The following is a 23,833-nucleotide window of genomic DNA, read 5'->3' as shown; positions in this document are numbered from 1 at the left end:
TTCTTGTTCTTGGTTGCATGTTCTTGTTGTTGTTGTTGTGTTTGACAGAGATTTGTGTCTAGATTTGAGTGTGTTTCATTGTCTTAGTTTGTTTCTAGTGTTGGTTTACTTTCTCCTCAACACTTATTGAGTCTACCATCCAATTTCTTGAGCAAGATTCAAGTTGTGTTGTGGTGTTAAGAGGACGATTTTGTTGTTGTTGGAGGTGGTGTTCATCTTGTGTTCTTGTGTTGTGTTGAAAAAGTTGTTGTTTGATATTGAAGAGAGAAAAGAAGTATAAGACTTTGTGTTTGTCTTGAAAAAAATTCCAAGACAACACCAAAGTAGTAAAAGAAAAAGAGACATTCAAAAAGCATACTTACCAAAAAAGAGTAACAACAATTTTCAAGAATAGACAAAAGAGGAAAGAGACAACTACTCCAAAAGGATGTTTTACCAAAAGAGTGCAAGTTGTTGAAAAGTTAGTAGAAGACCTTTTTACTCTTGAAAAGAGAGTCTAAAATCTTGTCCACCTACACCATAGCCAAAATATCTTTCTAAAAGGGGTAGTATTGAACATCAAAGTCTTGGAACAAATTTTCTTTAACAACAACGTGTGTTTTGTCTTGTAGTTTTGTGTGGTATTATTGCTTGCGGTTCAAAGACTTGAACATTGTTAGTGTGTTGATGTTGTGAATCCGAATCTTGAAGGTAATTCCTTGGTCATAATGGAAACCATTTTGGCCCTCCTTGATGCTATGTCCCGAGACATTACTAGGGCGAATGTGGGTCTTGAAAAGATTGACTCGGATGTGGTTGCTATGGTTGAGAGGTTGGATCATATGGAGAGTCGAAGGAACTCCTGTTCTTATACTCCTCGACTCCATGTTTCCTCAAGTAGGCATGACCAAAACACTTCCACCACCATTGCCCTCAAAACTTTACCTCAAATGATCAATTCTCCAAGACCACCACAAAATGCCATAATCCAAGCTCCCAATTACCCTAAAAACTGAGACCTAAGTGTACCACCTCCCCCGCAATTTGATCAAGTCCAACAAGAAGGACTTGGAAGCTAAATTCCTCCACTAAAATCGAACCCTCCTATCCAAGAACAACTTAACCAAAGGTGTCAACCTTCACCAAATCAAACTCCTCCCTTCCAAGCTCCACTTTTCTAAAACCGACTCGTCCATATAGCGAAACATGGAAGAGAGGAACATGAAGGATATGAAGTCTATGATGAGGCTTATATGATGAAAGAAGAGTTTAGAAGAAGACATAGGGATAAAAAGGGATACCGAGGGCATGAAAGAAGAGTTGGTCCATGGGACCAACAAGGAACCTGCCACCAAGTAGAGATATGGGAATTGAAATGGATGATATTAAAAGAAATCTCAAGATGGAAAGGAAACCGAGGTTCAAAATAAAGAAGTTGACTGAGACGTGTTAATGAGATCCCGTGTTCCTTATGTTCTTTGCGGACTATTTTGGTGCCATCTCATGTTTTGCGGGATATTTTGAGTGGTTTCTTTGAAATGGCCAATTGAGCAAGGTGAAGCCGTGAATTTATGGGCAAATTTCTCTCAAGATGGAGAGGATGATACAAGAATGATCACGGATATGAACTTAAGAGAGTGCGTGTTAGACCCAAGACTTGGTGAATGCAAATGAAGTTCAAAGGATTACCTAAATGGACACCCACACCGTCCATACATAGCACTCCAAGGGCGCCTACTTGAAGTCATTCATTAAAGGGTCTTTTTGGTTATTTCACCTTACTTTTGTAATAAGTCTATAAATAGACTAGCTTAGGTCTTTAGTTCTTTGGTTGATGATTATTGTAACTCTTGAACTTTTTAAACACCAAGTCTTCTCTCCTTGAAGTACAAAACCAAAACTTGTAACTAGGATAGCATTCAAGGGTGAAATCTCTTGTGATTGCTTGTTTGTTAGAAACGTTGGTGCTTGAGTGGTGGACTCCGCTCTAGTGTCGTCGTAAGAGTTAAGTGATTGTGTGTGTAGGTGTTAAGGGTCTTAGAGTTTAATATACTCTTTGGTTCTTAGAATTTATACCACCTTTGTCTAGCTAGCTATCCTTTTGTTTGTTGTCATCTTGTAGTAGTTTGTATCTTGTGTTGTAAGCCGTGTGGTGTTGTATTGTAATAACATTGTTGTTGTTATTCAGTGTTCATTATATTGTGTTATAACTTATTTTGGTTGGATAATTTTGGTGTCACCTACACCTTGTTAACTTGTCAAACTCGTATTCTTGTTCTTGGCCGAAACTAGCTCTCAAAGGGTCCTCGATTTGTGCCTTGTTGAGTGGACAGTTTTGGTGTAATTTTGTGAGTTCCTAGTCTCTTCCGTATCACTTGTTCTCAGTTGGTTAAAGACTCGTGTTGATAACGTGTAATAAAATATAAAATAAGAATAAAAAGAATGGAGAGAGAAGAGAATACACTTCTTTATTTATTATGAATTCTTGTGGGGTTTCTTGAGGAGTCCTCATTACAATGAAGAAAAATCCTTTATTTATTGAAAAAAATTCTTATAAAAATTGGTTTCTAACTTTTCCATAAATTTATATTCACTATATATTAGTTAAAATGTCAATTATTTTGACATAATTTTTTTAAAAAAACAAATACACAAGGGACTATAAATACTAAAATCCCTATTTCCCCCAAACTCTGAGCTTCAATTACGAACCAGTTGTCCTGGAAAGAGACAAGCCCATTTTCAACACCAAAAATGGAACAAACCCATAAATCTTGTTAATGATTCAGTCTTCGTTATGCCTATCCTTCCCGAAGAACTCATCACTGAAACCTTGCTAAAGCTTCCTGTGAAATCCCTCTTGCAATTCAGGTTTGTTTGCAAATCTTGGCTTTCGTTAATCTCTAGCCCTCAATTTGTGAAGGCTCATCTCTTATTATCTTCTACTAATAAGGACTACACTCACCACAGAGTTCTGTGTGAGGCTTATTATTCTAACCCTGATGTCAGGGGATGTTCTGTTAGCTCTTTACTTTGCGATTCTGTAACTGAGGCACTTGACTTGGATTATCATCGTAAAATTTTCGGTGCTCATCCTCGGCTTGTGGGTTATATCAATGGATTGATTTGACTTTCCGTTGTAGTATTTCACGGATTATATGACTTGTTTATATGGAATCCTTCAATTAGAAAGTATAAGAAACTCCCTAGTTATAGGTCTAGGCGTAACCATGAGGTTGGTTTTGCTCATTCCAATTTTTGTTTTGCATATGATTAGTTCCAAGATGATTACAAGGTACTAATTATTATCTCTATTTACGTCGTGGGACAGGGACACCCGAGTGACGTTGAGGTCAAGATGTATAGTCTAAAGAGTGATTCTTGGAGTCGTATTGGTGACCTTCAATATAGAGAGCTATTCAGTTATTCTGCTAAGTTTGTCAAGGGGAAACTTCATTGGCTTGACAAGCAATGGAACATTATTTCTATTGATTTGACTAATGAGAAATGGATAGAAGTATAGCAGTTTTGCTATTTAAAAGGATGTATATTTATGAAACTAGGAGTGTTTGAGGGTGATCTTAGTGTTTTTTGTTATAACACATGGACTCATGTTGATATCTGGGTTATGAAGGAGTATGGGATAAGAGAATCTTGGACAAAGACGTTTACCATCAAGTCTCCTGATGATTCTTTAAAATACAAATATCATCCATCCATTTTACAGTCAAACGAAGGTGAAATTTTTCTTTGGTTTCTAACACGCTTCACAAAATACAATCCAAAGGATGGCTCAACCAGATTTCTAGGTGTTAATAATAGTGAGAGAATCCTTCATTCCATATACTGGAGGTTGAACCTTAAAGCTTAACTCATATGAGCAAAGAAGGAGAGAAGAAAGAAAGGAGGAAGAAATCAGTTTCTGGAAAATTGCTCAACTCACTTCCATTGTGAGCATATGAGTACTTATAGAGAAAGATTACAAAGTATTTAGTAACCAACTTTACAGATGGCAGTGAGCTGTCACACTAAGCTAATAACTAACTAATACTAACTAACTAATTACATACAGCAGCAGTGTAATTAATTATCTAATCTAGTAGTTAATCTTAATACCCCCCCCCCCCCCCCCCTCAAGTTGGAGGAGTAGAAAACACAGAAAAACTTGTGTAACGCAGCAAAGTGTTTGATTCCTGTGAGTGCTTTGGTAAGTACATCTGCTAGTTAAAAATCTGAGGAGATGTGGTGGAGTGAAATTAATCCAGCTTGTAGGAGATTTCTTACAAAATAGCAGTCCACTTCAATATATTCAGTCCTCTCATGGAACACAGGGTTCTTTGCAATATGAAGAGCTGATTGGCTATCACAATACACCTCAATAGGAGATGGTAATGGTACTGAAAGTTCCTCAAGTAGTCGACTTAGCCAAACCAGTTCTCCTGCGACTTTCCTCAAGGTTTTTTACTCTGCTTCTGCTGAGGATAGGGATACAGTTTCTTGCTTCGTAGATTTCCAACTCACTGGACTATTACCCAGCAAAACAATGTAATCATTAACTGATCTTCGGGAAACTGGGCATGCAGCCCAGTCAGAATCGCAATATGCTTTGACAGTATAATTTGGATCATGTGACATAAAGATCCCTAGTGTTGGATCAGACTTGAGATACCTTAGTAAATGAAATGCATCTTTCGAATGAGGTTTCCTAGGGTCTTTCATAAACTGACTCAAATGTTGTACACCATAGGCTATGTCCATCCTAGTGTTAGTAAGAAAATTGAGCTTTCCTATGAGCTTTCTGTAATAAGTAGGATCTGACAAAGGTGTTCCTTCCTTGGCAAGTAATTTTTGTGTAGGATCAAGTGGAGAAGAACAACTGGCATACTTGAGACATGATAACTCTTCAGTAAATCTAACAAGAACTTCCTTTGGGAAATAATCAGACCATCCTGCTTATATAGAACCTCCATTCCAAGGAAGTAGTGGAGTTTGCCCAAATCTTTAATCCTGAACTTCTCATGAAGAAATTGTTTGAGTTCTTCAATCTCAGAATTATGAGTCCCAGTCACAGTTATATCATCTACATAAACTGCTACAAAAATAGCTGATCTTGCAGTCTTCTTGTGAAAAAGAGAGTAATCATTCATTGAGTGAGTGTATCCTATGGAATAAAGTGCTTCAGTCAGCTTGACATACCATTGTCGACTAGCCTGCTTTAGGCCATAGAGTGACTTGTTTAGTTTGCATGCTAACCCTGGGCTGTCCACCATAAGGCCTGGAGGTATCTCCATGTACACTTCTTTATGTAAGTCACCATGAAGAAATCCATTGTTGACATCAAGTTGGAATATATCCCATCCTTTATTAACTGAGCTGGATAGTAATGCCCTTACAGTTGTCATCTTAACAACAGGGGAAAAGGTTTCAGTGTAATCAATCCCAGATTTTTGAGTGTATCCCTTAACAACCAACCTTTATTTGAATCTCTCAATAGTTCCATCAGCCTTATGTTTTACTTTGTACACCCATCTACACCCTATTTCCCTCTTACCATGAGGCAGGGTAACTAAATCCCAAGTGTGATTTGCATGAAGTGCCTCAAATTCTTGATTCATGGCCAATTGCCAATCAGGGTTCACAATAGCCTCCTCAAAAAATAAAGGCTCACTGTCATTACTAATGTTTCTCACAAGTTCCTGACTCTCATGATTCAAAACATCAGTTAAGACATGTTGGTGGTTTGAAAACAGGGCATTGAGGCTAGTAGTTGTGTCACTTGGTGGTGCTTTTCTGATGGTATTAAGTAGAATATAATCATAAAGGTATACAGGGAGTTTATGAGTTCTAGTTGGTCTAATAGGAGGTGCAGTACTAGGTGGTACAACTGGTCTATAATGGTCTACAAGAATAAAAGGTAAGGTATGTAAATTAGGTGGTTGGGCAGTCAGGATATCAGCTGGTGTATCACTTGCATCATCTACATTGTTGTTAGCATTCACTAATGTTTGATGTCCAATTGTAGTGTCATCAAAATGCATGAAAGGTGCAGGATGAAATGTAGAAGGGAAAGAAGACATATCAGAAGAGAGAGTGAAAGGAAAAATATTTTCTTTGAAAACGACATCCCTAGAAACATGAATCCTTCTTGTAGTCAGACTCAGTACTTTGTACCCTTTGGAACTAAAAGGATACCCTAAGAAAACATGGGGAGTTGTTATGGCCTGAAACTTGTCTCTATGGCATTTAGGGATAGTAGGGTAACAAAGACATCCAAAGGTTCTCACATGAGAGCAGGATGGTTTGGTTTTGTACAACAATTCATATGGGCTTTTTGTTCTAACATGAGAGGTGGAAAGTCTGTTAATGATGTATGTGGCACATAATACAAATTCTCCCCAGTATTTTGGTGGCATTTTAGACTGAAAAAGAAGTACCCTGGCAGTTTCCAATAGGTATTTGTGTTTTCTTTCTACCACACCATTTTGTTCTGGTGTGTAGGGACAAGTCTTCTCATGAACTATTCCTTTGTGTTTTAAATAAGATGATGTTTCTGTATTAATGAACTCCAATCCATTATCTGTTCTTATAAACTTAACAGTGGTGTTGAATTGGTTCTCAATCATGGAGATAAAAGCTTTAATGGCTACTAAGGCATTGTTTTTGCAAGTTAACAACTGAGTCCACGTACACCTACTGTAATCATCAACAAGAGTGCTAAAATACTTATAATTGTCATGTGTGGCTACATGGTAAGGTCCCCACAGGTCAATGTGAAGTAGTTGGAACCTTTTGATTGTGGTATTGGTTTTGTGAGAAAATGGTAGTCTTTCCTGTCTTTCTATAGGGCAAATGTTACAAATAAAGGGTTGTTTACTGGAAAAAGTTTCAGGTATTGATTGGATGCCTCTCATTTTCACAAAAGGAATATGCCCAAGTCTATTATGCCACAACAAATTCACATCACATACATGAGACACAAGAGGAGCAGAAAAAGACAACTGACTTTTATTCACTAAACTAGGATTTTTTACAATAGGTTGATAAGAACACTTATTTGTGTCTATATTGCTATTTACAGTAGAATGGACGTGACAATATGCTCTATGACTGTATGTGTTAGAAAAACTAGACTTATCCAAAGACTTTTGAAATCTAGAGTTTGGGAAAGCATCTTGAATTGTACAGTTTGAAGTTGAATTGTTGTTGTTCTTCTTCAAATATTTGGGACAAAGTAATTAGAGTCTATCCTTGGCCTCACCAATCTCCAGAGTCCTCTTCATTGAAGGGGCCTACAGAACACATGATGTTTCAGTGAAAGAAACCATACTCTTGGGCATAGATGCAATGAGGGAATTGACAGACACAAGATTATACTTAAATGAGGGCACTAATAGTACATTATGCAAAACAATGTTTGATGCAAGAATCACACTACCTATTTGACTTACTTTTACCTTATAGCCATTTGGTAAGACTATTAGTAGGGGATAAGGAAGGGAGGTGATATTGGTCATGGGGTTTTTATTAAAGGTCATGTGATTGGAGGCTCCCGAGTCTAAAATCCAAGAGTCACACTTGTTTTTGAAACACTTGCAATTCAGCTTACCAAAATCAATAGAAGAGGTGCAAACTATTATACCTGCAAGGCTAGCTTTGCCATTCACATGATCAACATTGTTGCCGTTAACACCTTCTACATGGGATCCAGACTGGAATTATTGCAGAAGATTCAAAATATGTCCATATTGTTCTTTTGTCAAGCTCATATTGTCTTCATTTCCATGTTCTACCCTGCTTGCAGATCCCATGTTAGAAATGGGGCCATGCATATCAACCATGAGACCTTTTCCTTTGTTGTTCTTATAGTTCTGATTGTTGTTCTGATAGCTACCTTGAAAAGTATGAAAACTATTACATGTGTCTTGTTGACTTCCCTGTGGATACCCATGCAACTTATAACATTTATCTTTAGTATGACCGGGCCTCTTATAATAATCACATATGGTATGTGACCTATTTCCACTGTAACCAATATGTTGACTATAATTTGTTCTAAAATTACCACCTCCAGATGAGTAACCAGTGTTTCCTGAGGAGTACCCAGCTTTGGGAGTTTTTGAGTTGTTTCCTCCCTTTTAACCACTTTCACTTGCACTGAATTCGGCAGATTCAAATTTTACTCTAGTTGAACTGCTTGCGCTAAGGGAGGTGGAGTCCATAAAAGACTGATTACTTGGCTTAATCTCTCTTTGTCTCTCCTCTCGCACTAACAGCGAAAAAGTTTGTGCCAATGTTGGCAGTGGGTTCATCATGAGGATGTTCCCCCTAACTGCCGTATAGGCTTCGTTTAATCCCATGAGAAACTGAACCAATTTTCTGTCTTGTTCTGCTTTATAAAGGTGCTCCTTAGCACCACAAGTGCAATCACAGCTACACTTAGTATTCGTCTGTAAAGAGTTTAGCTCTTCCCATAACTTTTTCATCTTTGTGTAGTAGGCAGTGATATCCAATGTACCTTGTGATAACTCACTTAACTCCCTCTGAACTTGGTAAAGTTTTGCCCCATTGGTCTGATCGTATCGATTATCCAATTCCTTCCACAATTCAAAGGAACTGCTTACATACTCCACGCTATCCGTGATTTCCTTGACCAAGGAATCCAAAATCCATGATGTGACCATATTGTCACACCTTTCCCATTGACGATATCGCGATGTCCCTGGATCTGGATTCCTGCACTCACCATTGACAAAGCCTATTTTGTTCTTAGCTGAAAGAGCTGTCAGCACACCTCTCTTCAACGATCCATATCCTACTCCATCAAAGGGTGTAGTTACCAACACAGCACCCGGATTATCAGAAGGATGCATATAAAAGAGAGAACTGATATCGCCTTCAACAAAAACTCCATTGCTAACACCTATCGCACCTGTAGCACCAGTATTTGATGGTTCGCTACTTGTCGTGGCCATCGAAGCCAATTTTTGAGATTAGGAGATAAGGTGTTCGACAAAATGCGTATTACAAAAGAAAAAGGGAATTGAATGTGCTCAAAGCATACACACCACAACCAACTAAAGAACTGACCGAACTCTGCAACACTTAGGTAAAGTTGATCTCCATTTTGAAATACACTTTGATACCGACATTATGACTGTAAAATGAACGAGAAAAATGGGGATTACCGATCGACCGAACCTAGCTCTGATACCATGTTGAGAGAATCCTTCATTCCATATACTGGAGGTTGATCCTTAAGCTTAACTCATATGAGCAAAGAAGGAGAGAAGAATGGAGGAAGAAATCAGTTTCTGGAAAATTGCTCAACTCACTTCCATTGTGAGCATATGAGGAAGATTACAAAGTATTTAGTAACCAACTTTACAGCTGGCAGTGAGCTGTCACACTAAGCTAACAACTAACTAATACTAACTAACTAATTACATACAGCAGCAGTGTAATTAATTATCTAATCTAGCAGTTAATCTTAATAAATAACTTAGCTCCATGGGGTGAGGTAGAAATCTATGTTAAGAGCCTAGTCTATCCTTTTTGACAGAAGAGACCGCGAATGCACCAAAAACGAAGGCTGAGTTAACTGTGATGAAGACAATCACGTGACTTAATAACCTGTAAGAATTACGCTGCAATTTTCTTTAGTACTTTTAAATTTTGATTCATATTGCTTGGGATATTGTTAGTCATTTTCCTTTCTTGCATTGTTTCCAATAAAAGATAATCTATTGCAAGAGTAATTATTTTGGTTGCATTACTGTTCTATTGTACTTTAATTTCAATGCCACAGGACGTCATTGCTCTTCTTGAGCAGTTTTCTATTTAATGATATTCTTTCGCATAAGCATAATTTAGCATCCAATACCTATGGCCCAAATTGTTACAACACACTCCAACTTTACATGAATCTTATGTGTATTTTTGTCATTCTTTTGTGCTGACATGACACATTTATTACATAAAATGGGAGTCACGTCAACTAAAAAGGTTGACAAAAGATATTACATCAGCTAAAAAAGTTGACAAAAATAGGCTAAAGTTTAGTTATGGGGTAATAGAACACCCGTGAAGTTGTAGTGTGTTGTAGCAAATTCAGTCATAGTTCGAAGGTACTAGATGCTTTAATCAATTAATTATTCAATACTTATCTTAAATAGCATCGATACTATTTTGTCAATAATATGAATTTTCGCACAGAACATATTCATGCAAGACACGTGTGATGGAACTAGTATACATGCATGTGTGCGTGTGCGTGTGTGCATGCGTCTCTATGCATGTTGTGTAAGAGAGATAGAATACCGAGACCATAAACACAATAGTGCAACATCACAAGTGCTGTAATCGCTATTTCCCTAAACTTGGAGCTTTCACAACAAGAAGGGAAAAACATTAAACCTAACAACTAACAGTCTCCAAATCCAAGAGTCATAATTACTGCAACTCAAATGGAATCCTAAACTGTCCCTCAACACCCAAAACAGAACAAAAGCACAAATCTTGCCCATCTTCAGTTCCTTTCAAGTCGAGATTCAGCATTCTGCAAAATTCATCTCAGAAATCTTATTAAAGTTTTCGGTGAAATCCCTATTACGATTCAGATTTGTTTTAAAATCTTGTTTTTCATTAATATTTAGCCCTGAATTTATGAAGGACCATCTCCTATTATCCGCTATTAGTAAAAAAGGTACATACATCATGGAGTTATGATTAGAGCTGCTACTCCATTTAGTCTAGGTTTCAAGAATTATTCTCTTAGGGATTTACTTTAATATCCTATAACGAATGCATTTAATTTGGATTATCCTGACTATATAATTCCAAAAAAAAAAAATCCTTGATTTGTAAATTTTATGAATAGATTGATTTGATTTGCCATCTGTCTATTTGATGGACTATCTAACTTGTTAATGTGAAATTCGTCAATTTGAAAAGTATAAAAGATGGTCTAATTTTAAACATGGTGCAAGTTGTTGTTACTATTTGGATGAACGTGTTAATTTCAAATTTGATTTTGCATATGATCAGTTGCAAGACAATTAAAAGGTAGTCGATATTTTTCTTATTCACTGGAGGGGGCAACTGAATCAGGTTGAGGTTAAGATATATAATAGTCTAAATACTTCAATTTTTTGGAGATGCATTAATGATTTTCAAGGTCAAGAGCTCCTCAATTATCAGAGGTGGAGTCAGGAATTGAAGCTTGGGGATTCCTGAAATTTAAGACAGGACAACGATCTCAAGAGAATATATACAACAACATACCCAGTGTATTCCCATCCAGTGGGGTCTGGGGAGGGCAGAGTGTACGCAATCTATACCACTACTTTAGGTGAATTAGAGAGGCTGTTTTCGATAGACCCCCGGCTTAGAATCAATAACAATATATCAAATACAATACATAAATGCATATAAACTTGTACAGTATGCAAAATAAACTAACGTAAGCCACAAGATACTATTAAAACTATAAATCTGAAATCATAGACAGCACTCAGCACCTACTAACAAGAAATTTCAGATACAAATACAGAACATTCACCTGCTGTTATCGACACCCTCCCACCCCCTAACCCTCTATCCTAATCCGCATCCTTCACACATTTCTATTAAAGGTCATGTCCTCCGTAAGTTGTAACTGCTCCATATCATGCCTAATCACCTCCCTCCAATATTTCTTCGGCCTATCTCTCTCCCGCCTAAAATCATCCATAGCCAGTGTCTCACACCTCCGCACTGGCGCATCAGCACCCCTCCTCATCATGTGCTCGAACCAACGTAACCTCACTTCTCGCATTTTTTCCTCCACCGAAGTCACACCCACCTTTTCCCGAATAATCTCATTCCTCACCCTATCCTTTCTGGTCTGACCACACATCCACCACAACATCCTCGTCTCCGGCACCTTTAACTTTTAGATGTGGGATTTCTTAACTGCCTAACACTTCGCTCAATACAACATAGCCGGTCGGACTGCCACTCTGTAGAACTTACCTTTAAGCTTCGGGAGCACCTTTTTATCACATAAAACTCCTGAAGCAAGCCTCCATTTCAACCACCCTGCCCCAATATGATGCGTGACGTCCTCATCAATCTCACCATCGCCCTGAATCATAGACCCCAGATACTTGAAACTCTCCCTCTTCTGAATGGCCTGAGAGTCCAACTTCACAACCACGTCAATCTCCCGCGACATCACTAAACTTACACTCCAAGTACTCCGTCTTGGTTCTGCTAAACCGAAATCCTTTAGACTCAAGGGTCTGTCTCCAAATCTCCAAGTTATCATTAGCTCCTCCCCGAGTTTCGTCAATCAATACCACAACATCTGCAAATAGCATACACTAAGGCACCTCTCCCTGAATATATCGCGTCAACTCATCCATCACAAGGCAAATAAAAAAGGGCTAAGAGTCGATCCCTGGTACAACCCTATCAAAATCGGAAAGTGCTTTGAATCTCCACCTACCGTTCTCACACGAGTCTTCGCACCCTCATACATGTCCTGAATCAACCTAATGTATGCCACAGGCACCCTTCTAGCCTTCAAACACCTCCACAGAATCTCCCCGGACACTCTGTCATATGCTTTCTCGAGATCAATAAACACCATATGTAGGTCCTTCTTCCTCTCTCGAAATTGCTCCACTAATCTCCTCACAAAGTGAATGACCTCAGTAGTCGAGCGACCTGGCATGAAACCGAACTGATTCTCAAAAAAATATATGATGACTGCAAACTAAGAATGAGTACCAATATTTCAAGATATTTAAAAATCAATGAATCATATAAATACTATAAAAAAATATTATCGTTATAACCGTAGTTGATGACTTGTCATATTTTGAAATTAACCAATGATAACATTATTAGGTATAGGTACTTTCAAATACTTCACCCTTTATATACAAACTAAATAATTATTCGAAAAGTCATCATCAATTCTACTTTGTACGTAATTTTTGATAAACTTCATAAAGGAAAAAATATTTTCACTGTTTCTTATTATTTTCATTGTTAACTCATATAAAACTTACAAATTATGAAAAAAGATAAAAATTGCATTATAAACAAAAATAAAAATATGAAACGGACCACATAGTTATCAGCTTGCAATTCTGATTGAAACTTTGCGGAACAGATAAACAAAATTAATAAATATTAAGTACAATATGAGATAATCCCTAGAATCAGAGATTAAGAATCAATTTCAAATATATATTTATCATGCTTTATAATAGGCAAACAAATTAAAAATAGAAAGTGAAGGAACGGAAAAGACGAATTTACCGAACATACTAGTAAGTAGGAGTTAATAACTCAAATGGTCACTCAACTTTGAATTTTTATTTCAGAAAGTCACTCAACTTTGGACTTTTATCCCAGAAAGTCACTTAAGACTTTTCACTCAACTTTCACATTTTCACTCAGAAAGTCACTCAACTTTCACATTTTTATCCCAGAAAGTCACTTAACTTTGATCTTTACTCAGAAAGTCACTCAACTTTCGCATTTTTACTCAGAAAGTCACTCAACTTTCACATTTTTACTCAGAAAGTCATTCAACTTTCACATTTTTACTCAAAAAGTCACTCAACTTTCTGAGTAAAAATATAAAAATTGTGTAACTTTCTAGGATAAAAATCCAAAATTGAGTGACCATTTGAGTTATTAACTCTAGTAAGTAGTAACAAAGGTTCACACTTAAGCAAAAGGATAGGTGGCAGGTAGACCAAATATTTTGTAGCTTTTGAAATAAAAAAACAAAAAAAAATCAAATAGATTTTAGGTGGTTTATAGAAATTGATTTTGAATTTAATATTTCCAAAACAGAAGGAGTGTCTTTGTTTTAAAAAAGAAAATAATAATAATTAAGAAATCTGCATAGTAGATAGAGGAAGAATGTGTACAGAGGATGAGAGAACCGTTACCAAGAAAATAGAGTTTCCTTTTTCTAAGAGGAGAAAATACTTAAGACTTCCCTCCTTACACACACAGCAGCTACAAAGCTACTGAGTTCGTCTGACGATAATTTATTGTAGTTGCGCCCCTATGAATGATTCAGTTAAGTTTGTTAAGGAGAAATTTTATTGGCTTGACAAGTAATGGAACATCATTTCTAAATTTTATTGGCTTGACAAGTAATGAAACATCATTTCTATTTATTTGACCGATGGAATTTCTAAATATTGAAAAATGAATTCTCTTTCTAATTTCTACTACATTACCTTTTGATTATTTTTAAATTATTCTTCTAAAAAGTGTAAATTACTTAAGAACCTTATTAAAAGAATTAATAAATATAAAAAAAAAAAATTCCATCAATTCTCATAAATTTTGAAAAATTTACACATTTTGAACTATGAAAAGATTCCCAATAGTTTGCTTACTGTGGACTTAGGTAGCAATATTAATAACAACAATAAAATAGATACAAAATAATAAATTATCTCTTAATTTTCTAAATTAAATAAGTAAGGTTGGACAGCTATTTTTAATTTACTTGACAAATCTGTCTGTTTTATTTTGCTAAGAAGAAATTTATTTTTAGGCTATGAGCAGTATACAAGAAAGGAAATATAACAGTTGTTCCTAAATACTTGTTAATTTAAAAAGTTGAAAGAGCATTAATCCGTTACTTTTCAACTTTCCTCTTAGCATTAACAAGGAAAAATTAGGTGAAAAATCTCTTTAAGTCTTCAATTTAAGAGGAATGAATGAGTGTAGCAACAAACATGGGTTGTGGTGCAGTGGATGAGGCTGCTCTACCCTTAACCAGAGGTCAAGAGTTTGATCCTGAGTATGGAGAAAATTCTGTTGGGAGCGCTACCACCTTAATGGGTCTTGCAACGCGCGATCCAAATTAATCGGGGCTCCAATGCTGACACCGAACACCGGATGGGAAACCAAAAAAAAAAACAGATGAGTGTACCAATATTAATTACATTAGAAAGAGTCGAGTTCTTCAAAATACATAGTTATTCGATAACTATATTAGTTGTTCCAATATTGTTCAACAACTTCATACAGGTGTCAGAACATTTTTTATACTTGTTGAGATAATTGTTACAATTGTTGATGTAGGGAGAGAGTAGCTCTAATTAATTATTATGACTGTTAATGTTGTGTGCTTAGCTGCTTGCTTCGTGATTTTACTATATCACCTTTAATTAATTATTATGACTCAATTACATATTAAAAACTTAATAATATATAATAAAAAAAGTAAAATAGACCATTATGTCATGTGTACTTCAGTTTTTTCAATCGTAATTTTATTAAATATCACCTTTAATTAATTATTATAAATTATTTAAGTATTAAAAAAATAATTAATAAGAAAGATAAAATAGATATAAAATAATAAGTTAACTCTTGATGTAAATTAACTTGACTTCTTATTAAGCTCACTTAAATTCCCTTTCACAAATATTTCTTATAATTATTTTGTTATATCACTTCTAATTACTCCCTCTGTTTAAAAAAAAAATGACTTACTTTCCTTTTTAGTGCGTTTAAAAAAGAATGACCTCTTTCCCTTTTTGGCAATACTTTAATTTCAACTTTTCACATGACATGTTTAGGACTACAAGATTAAAGGACATTTTAGTACATTTGACACAACTTTAATTTAAGGCCACAAGATTCAAAAGTCTTCTTTATTTTCTTAAATTTGTGTTAAGTCACATTGGGTCATTCTTTTTTGAAATGGAGGGAGTAGTTGTTATGGGTCATTTAAGACATGTCTGCTTCGCTACTTCGATAGTGATTTTACTATATCACCCGTAATTAATTATTATGATCATCTAAGCATTATGTCACTTAAATTGAAATTGTAGAAAAATAATTATAAATCACAATAATTAAAAACTTAAATTATTTAAAAAATGTAATTAACTATCAATGCCATAAAAGTTTAGACTAGGAGAGTAACATATATTATTTGAAATTACATAAAAAATATTATAAATTATAAGAGTTAACAACTTAAAATATTTTTTAAAAAATAATTTGTTATATATTTCAAAAAATACGTATACTATAAATCACAATAATTAAATTATTTTTAAAATATAATTGAGTCTCAACGCCATGAAAGTTTGGACAGGAAGAGTAACATATATTATTTGAAAACTATATAAAAAATCATTATAAATTACCACAATCAACAGCTTAAAATATCTAAAGACATATTAAAAGTATGATTGATTATCTAAATTTTATTTTTGGCGTATAAATTGAGATAAAAGATAATATATACTAAACTTGTATTATCTGAAAATACTAATACAGGCCCATCAATTTTCGCTTTCATATTATTTATTAATTTATATATTTTAGAGTTTAATTTTGATTGTGAATTAATTTTTAATAAAATCATATATTTGGATAATAAATTATAATAATTGATAATTTAAAATATTTTAAACATATATAAAAAAATTACTCTAAAAAATAAATTTATTTAAATTTTAAAATTTTAAAAAAATTATTAATATAATTATTATCATAATATTAATTTAGAATAGATTGTGACTTCATGTTTTTTTTTCTTTTTCCGGACTTGTCGTACCTAGATAATCTATAAAACAGAATGACAAAATGATCTTTTGGACCCCTGTACTAGGTCAATTTTGTAAGTTGGACACTTCTACTTAGATGTTTGTCATCTGGATCTCTGGACTCAATAAAAAATAATATTTCAAACCCTTTGATTGTTGACTTTGTCTATCTGGCATTAAATGACTGACTAGGATAAGGAGAGTGTAGTCACTCGCCTGAGGGTGCGAGTGGGGGTCAATTTTTGGCTAGTTTTATATTAAAATAATTAAAAATAATATTAAAATTAAAAAAAATTAAAAGATCTTTTTTTTCCTTTCATCTTTTTAAATTTAAAAATATTTTTTTAAAAAAATAAAAATAAAAATAAACCCTTTCCCAAACCCCCTCCCCACTCCACCCCAGCCCCCCGTCTAGCCCCTCCCCACCCACCCCAGCCTCCGTACAGCCCCCCATCATCACTCCATCCCTGTCCAGCCCCTCCCCACCCACCCCAGCACCTCCCCTCACCCCGTCGTTGCCACCACTTATACTAGCTCTCCCCATCTCCTTCTCAACTATACAATCCAAATCATCCCCTTCCCACAACTCAACCTTCAACCCATTATTACAAAATCCATTTTCACTTTCTTAATTCAAACAACTCAAAGAATCCAATAAAATTTAATAAAGTACACTTGAAATAAGAAGCAAGAAGAATAAGAAGATGAATTTTCACTTTCTTGATTCAAACAGCTCAAAGAATCCAACAAAGTACTTCTCAAATTCTTTAACCCTCACTTTTCAATTTTTTGAAAGAGCAAGAAGAAAAAGAAGATAAATTTTCAATTTTCAACAGGTTGAATTTTTAATCAGAATATATCTTACACAGTATTTAAATGAAAAATTGAGACTACCTAAAGATTTTCAACAAAATTTAATAAAGTACAGTTGAAATAAATTACCCTTTTGAGAAAATAATCATAATCGTTTACTACAATAGTAAGAAGGTGAAGATGATGAAGGAAAAGATGGAGAAAAGAAAGGGGAAGATGAAACAGAGAAAGAGAAAGGAACGGGGAAGAGAAACAGGAGAAAAATGGGGAAGAGAGAGGAGGGGGGTTAGTGTTTCTTTTATTAATTTATTTGTTTATCAAAATATAAAAAGTAAAACAACAATAATTTTTGATAAAAAAATTAAAATTTTATTATGTTTGTGTATGTGAATTTATAGTTAAAATTTTAAATTAATTGGAGAGAAATTTTAATATTTGGAATAAATTTGATGTTTAATTAAATTTATTGTGTTTTTGTATTTGAATTTATAGTTGATAATTTAAATTTATAATTAAAAATTTAAATTAAAAATTTATTGTGTTTGTGTATTAGAATTTCTACAATTTATAAAAAAATGTATTTAATTAAATTTATTTTAATATTTAATTTCTTGTGTAGCATTTTAAAAATAACATAAAATTTAATGCAATACTTATAAATGATGTGGCGGCTGACGTGGCAGGCACGACAAATGTGGAAGCTGACATATCAGCTGACATGATGAGAATGTGTTACACTCACTAAAAAAATATTCAAAATATTATTTTTTAGTATATTAAGAGGTGTAGATGATAAATATATAAATAAAAGTATTCAATTTATAAAATCAATATAATACAAGGGTTACAAGAACATTTTGCCAAACATAATTGTGCGACATGTAATACAAAAATCCCTGTTTCCCCAAACAGTTGTAATTACTGCAGCTCTAAGGAAACAACCGGGCAAAGAGACGAAGACCTCCTTCAACACCCAAAATGGAACAAACCCACAAATCTTCCCGAAGAAGTCATCACTGAAATCTTGCTGAAGCTTTCAGTGAAATCCCTCTTGAAATTCAGATCTGTTTGCAAATCTTGGCTTTCGTTAATCTCTAGTCGTGAATTTGTGAAGAGCCACCTCTTGTTATCCGCTACTAACAAGGACTATACCCATCATGGTGTTATGTATCCTTGTAAAAATCGTGATAGTTGTCCTTGGCTTGTTGGTTCTGTCAATGGATTGATTTGTCTTGGAATTACGGTGTTTCGTGATTTATTTGAATTGTTTACATGGAATCCTTCAATTAGAAAGTATAAGAAACTGCCTAATTATAGATGTTTTTTCTCATCCCAGTTTTGGTTTTGCATGTGATGAGTTCCAAGTTGATTACAAGTCAGTGGGTATTACCTGTTACGGTACGGGACAGGGACCCCGGAGTTACGTTGAGGTCAAGAAATATAGTCTAAAGAGTGATTCTTGGAGATGCATTGATGACTGTCAAGGTAGACTGCTAGCCAGTGATTTTGCTACGTGGCTGGACGATCAATTAAACATCATTTCTATTTGATTTGGCTAATGAGAAATGGGCAGAGGTAGAACAGTCTTGCTATTTTAAAAGATGTGGATGTCTGAAGCTAGGAGTGTTTGAGGGTGATCGTTCAGTGTTTTGTAATTACGAATGGACTCATGTTGATATCTGGGCTATGAAGGAGTATGGGGTAAGAGAATCTTGGACAAAGATGTTTACCATCAAGTCTCCTGATTGTACTTTTGACCATATATATCCTCCACCCATTTTACAGTCAATTGAAGGTGAAGTTTTGCTTCGGTTTGGATCACGTTTCACAAAATACAATCTAAAGGATGACTCGACCAAATTTCTAGGCGTTAATAAATTAGATCCATGGGGTGAGGTAGAAATCTATGTTAAGAGCCTAGTCTGTCCTTTTTGACAGAAGAGACCGCGAATGCACCACAAACGAAGGCTGAAATAATTGTTAGGAAGACAATCGTGTGACTAATAACCTGTAAGAATTACCCTGCAATTTTCTTTAGTGCTGTTAAATTTTGCTTCATATTGCTTGGGAATCTTGTTAGTCATTTTCCTTTTTTTCAACTGTTTTCAAGAAACGATAATATATTTCATGATCAATTATTTTGGTTGCATTACTGTTCTATTGTACTTTAAACTCAATCTTACAAGACGTCATTGCACTCCTCCTGAGCAGATTTCTATTTAGTGAAGTTTAAGGTCTAAGCTAGTATCTAGTTTTGGTGTTTCTCTTTGCTGTTGATAGCTAGCTGATTATTTTAACTTTGTATTTTTCACTTGAAAGACATTTTCTGATTCTTCTACTTATTTGATCTTACAAAGGCTGAATCAATGTTTCACTTTAGCAGTAATATTGATAGAAAGCAAGTATCCATTAGAAGGTCACAACATTTTAGGAATCCAATATCGCCTCTATGATGAGAGTTATGTTGGGGATACCAAAGTTACTTTGGTATATAGGGGAGCTATGTTTAAGAAGGCATTGTCTATTCTAAAGTAGTTTAATAATGTAGACTTTTGTCATCTTTGTTATTTTGAAATTGATGTGAACAATATTTGTTGAAACTGTACAAAAATATACTAACATATATATTGCTTGGGATGTTTAGTAGCTCATTATCAAGTTAATAGTGTACATATTTGTCCTGGCCTTGGTGGACAGAGTTACCTGAAATCTGTTATTGGCGGGAGATAGCAGGTATCCCGTGGATTTAGTCGAGGTGCGCGAATCTGGCTCGAACACCATAGATATATTAAAAAAAAATAGTGTATACATGCAAAAAATCATAGTAATTTATGATGTATCTTTAGAAGTCTGAAAGATTAATATGCATCTGCAAGAACCGATAACAAATAGTAGTAACATTAGTGTTCATTTCTTCCGGTAGGAATCATATCTACTATCAAGTGAGTTATAGTATCGAAAAAAGTACCTCTTCTCTTAATCATAGTATCAAGAAAACGTGAGGGGAATTTCTTTCATGAGAAGACTCTTTATTCTCGTCCCTTTTTCCATAATGACCATCTTTCATGTATTTTCATTTCATTCTGTTTTTTCTTGCTGCGTCTTCATTGAACATAATATGAAGAAAGTATCTGCTATACAAAAAAATAATCAAGAGTTTAACTTCTATTGGTTATACACCATGAGTTGAAAAGAGAATCTTAAGAACACCTAGATGACAGAAAAATATCTGCTAACAAGAATTTAAATTACAAAAAGCTAATTATACCTCCAAGGACAGAGGCGGACCTACGTATAGAGTAGGGGTGCACATGCACCCGCTAGCCTCGAGAAAAACTATGTATATATAGGTTGTATATCTGTATATATACCAGTGAATTTAATTAAATATTTGTTGTGCACCCTCAAAGATAACTGATTGTGTTGGTTCAGTGGTTGAAGTTGTAGCATAAAATCCCCTTTTTGGGTGAAGGACTTGGGTTCGAAACCCACCCAACTACAATTGTTTTATTGCTCCTTTTTGCAAGTACATTCTCTCTTCCCCCAGACAACATTACAACATTGACAAACACATTATTTATGTATTTTTAATTTTATTCCAAAAATACAAGCTCTTCTCCAATTTCAAAAGGTAAATTCCCCCTATCTTATACTATATAATGTTTATTTTACTTTTATTTTTTAATCATTGACTTATTTTCTATTTAAAAATTAGCAATTTAAAGTTTGAAATAGACTTAAATCCAACGTTTTCTCGTAGCAACCATTTAGCAAACAAATCTCTCAGATTTTCTATTTTTCAAAAACTCTCTTTTATTGTTTAAAATATAAAAGTGCATCGAATTCAATTACGGTGAATAACACTCTTTTGTTATATTAAACCAAATTAATGATATTTAATAATATTAAGTTTTTAAAGAACTATATGTCGAACTTTGGCACTATCAATTATTATGTTTAAATATAAAGGTGCACCCATCAAGCTCAAATCCTGGATTCGTCTCTGTCCAAGGAGCTAGTCGTGTTAAATGGAACTTTTGTCTTTATATTGCTATGGTTACCGAAGGACAGGTCTCCTTATATAATCTATCAAAAAGATTGTCATGACCGGTAAAATTCTTATATAATTTCATTAGTTTCTTGATAAACTAAAGACCTTAAGTAGAGACTTAGGCTTCATTTGTTTCCACTTAATGGAGGTCTGAATCTGAATGGTCAGACTTCAGACCATTAAGTGCATTTGTTTTTTATTAAGATTTTAGCTCTTAATAGGTCTTAATCATTCAGATCTAGAATCAAATCTTAATAGGTTTGAACATATATTCTAGTGTTGGATAATATTGACCACTTTATTCATAATCAGCAGTCACCACCACTAACCACCTCTGCCACAGCCACCGTTGTCAACCACCACCATCACAACCACCATCGCTACCAACTACTATTGTCAACCGCTACCATACCTACTACCCCAATTATTCTAGTTATGTTCACCGCCACCACCGCCGTCAACAACACCACCATTATCAACCACTATCGGCTAATTCCTACTGCCGACCAACTCATCTATCACAACTAACACCACCACTAACTACCACTAATACATCACAACCTCTACACATTCTTCGGCCTCCACCACCATTGTCACTAGTAACACCACCTCTACCACCAGTTCAACAACTACCATCGCTACAATTTATCTCTACTAACAATTATCTCCACCATCACAACAAACAACATCTCTAACTAGCACCAACACGTCGCCAACCATCATGCATTTATGTTTCAGCCAATACAATCAACACCTCAAACTACTAACATCAAGCAACGTCACATCACAACCACTCCCACCACCATTAACCGCCAGCATCATAACAGTCGCTACAATACAAACTATCACAACTGTCACCACCAACATTATTAATCACTAGCATCAATCATTGTCACCGCAATCGCCATTATAAATCATCTTCACTATTACTAACAAACATAAATGTTTTTTTCTCAATCAAATAATAATTTTATTGTATTAAATTACATACTTTTCTAATATATAATTAAGTTTTTATTTGAATTATATTTTTTATTTTATTATATATATACAAATAAAAAAAAATTGTACATTGAGATGTTAAAAACAAACAGTCTTAATTATTCATTTTTTAGATCTAGAGACAATATCTTAATCATTCAGATATTTATTCAGATTCAAACGTCTAAATTTTAAAAAAAAAACAAAAAACAAATGTAGCCTTAGTAGGGAGGAAGGGGGAAAGAACCAAATAATTGAAGATTTTGGCCAAATGAGAGGGAAAAAACAATAACTTCTGAAGAACTTTTTATTTTATTTTTTCATGTGAAGGTTAGGGGTGTGTATATATTTGTTAGATTTTATAAACACAAAACATGGAAAAGAAATGAATGGATAGTTTTACAGGTGGAAGCAAAAGGGAAAGGTTTAAAGTTCAATAAATAGTGGGAGATGTAAGAAATGATATTATCTATTGTATATATAAATATATGAGTTGTGATTGTCATTTAATAGAGTGTTACATAAATTATAATTTATCTAAATAAATATAATCTTTAAAAAATCCAGCCTTATTTTTTTCATTATCTTGTATTTTCTGCATTGAAATATGATTATAAAGTTAATATTACTTATTATTTTCACTTAGAAAATAAATATTAGATTTTGATTATTATTAATAAAATTAATTTTCTTATTATGCTAATTTACTTCATTATAGATCATCATTAGCTTATATATAGTATTTCTCACTTTTTTCGTTACGTATTTTTTCATCTTAGAAACAATTTGTACTAGCCTTGAGTGAAGAGTACATGTGACCGATTCCCAAAGAAGAGTTAGTAATTTTTTATTGAAGATTTATTGAAACTTAAAGCTTGGAACTACGTTCTCTTTATTTCTCATGAATGAAATCAATGATAATATCGGTATATCTCTTACCTTTTTTGTCTCTGAGTAGCTAATTCTAAATTTTGGGGTTATGCTTACATATGTTGTGGTTAATGCATGGACGTTAACTATTTATCCTCATAATTAGTTATTTGTGATAGGTGTTGCATTTATTCCATGATTTAATTAAGAGTTGGGGATTGCAAACCCCAATCACCCTTTGAACTCATGTCATCTTTAAAAGAGGGGATATGGGTGAGGAATAAATGCAACCAATAACTAATCATTTCATTTAATGACATCTCTTAGACATAAGAATATTAATTGAGGCAATAGATGTGTAAAATTGTCACACTTGTGAGGTGTTCGAAAGAACCCATTTGTGAAATTTGGTGTCGTAATTGAAAGATTGGCATCAATACCTTTAAGTCTAACCTACCCATAACTCTCAGTTGAATTTGGATGAATTGTCAAGTACCCATGCATGAACCCACACCTAGAATTGCATAACCCCAAGGCTTATTCCCAATTGATTTCACTCTTA

General features: G+C 34.3%; 1 protein-coding gene and 2 pseudogenes across 1 annotated transcript; 2 read left to right on the top strand and 1 right to left on the bottom strand.

The window, feature by feature from the left end:
- The first annotated feature begins 2,633 nt into the window (after nt 1-2,633).
- Nucleotides 2,634-3,875, top strand: LOC124897018 (annotated as a pseudogene).
- A 3,087-nt stretch (nt 3,876-6,962) lies between these two features.
- LOC124897019 lies at nt 6,963-9,428 on the bottom strand. Its single transcript, XM_047409142.1, has 2 exons — nt 7,619-9,428; nt 6,963-7,268 (listed from the first exon to the last, which is right to left on the bottom strand). The coding sequence occupies exon 1, from the start codon at nt 8,949-8,951 to the stop codon at nt 8,115-8,117; it is 837 nt and encodes a 278-aa protein (XP_047265098.1). The 5' UTR covers nt 8,952-9,428; the 3' UTR covers nt 6,963-7,268; nt 7,619-8,114.
- An 8,136-nt stretch (nt 9,429-17,564) lies between these two features.
- Nucleotides 17,565-19,566, top strand: LOC107865757 (annotated as a pseudogene).
- Nucleotides 19,567-23,833: the final 4,267 nt, after the last annotated feature.

The sequence above is a fragment of the Capsicum annuum genome, chromosome 3, assembly GCF_002878395.1.
Source record: "Capsicum annuum cultivar UCD-10X-F1 chromosome 3, UCD10Xv1.1, whole genome shotgun sequence".
In the NCBI taxonomy this organism is placed as follows: domain Eukaryota; kingdom Viridiplantae; phylum Streptophyta; class Magnoliopsida; order Solanales; family Solanaceae; genus Capsicum; species Capsicum annuum.
Note: the sequence above shows the minus strand (reverse complement) of the source record. Positions and strands in the feature narration are given on the sequence as shown.

Excerpts from the sequence above, each read along its gene's own strand:
- LOC124897019 (XM_047409142.1), bottom strand. The coding sequence starts at position 8,951 with ATGGCCACGACAAGTAGCGAACCATCAAATACTGGTGCTACAGGTGCG.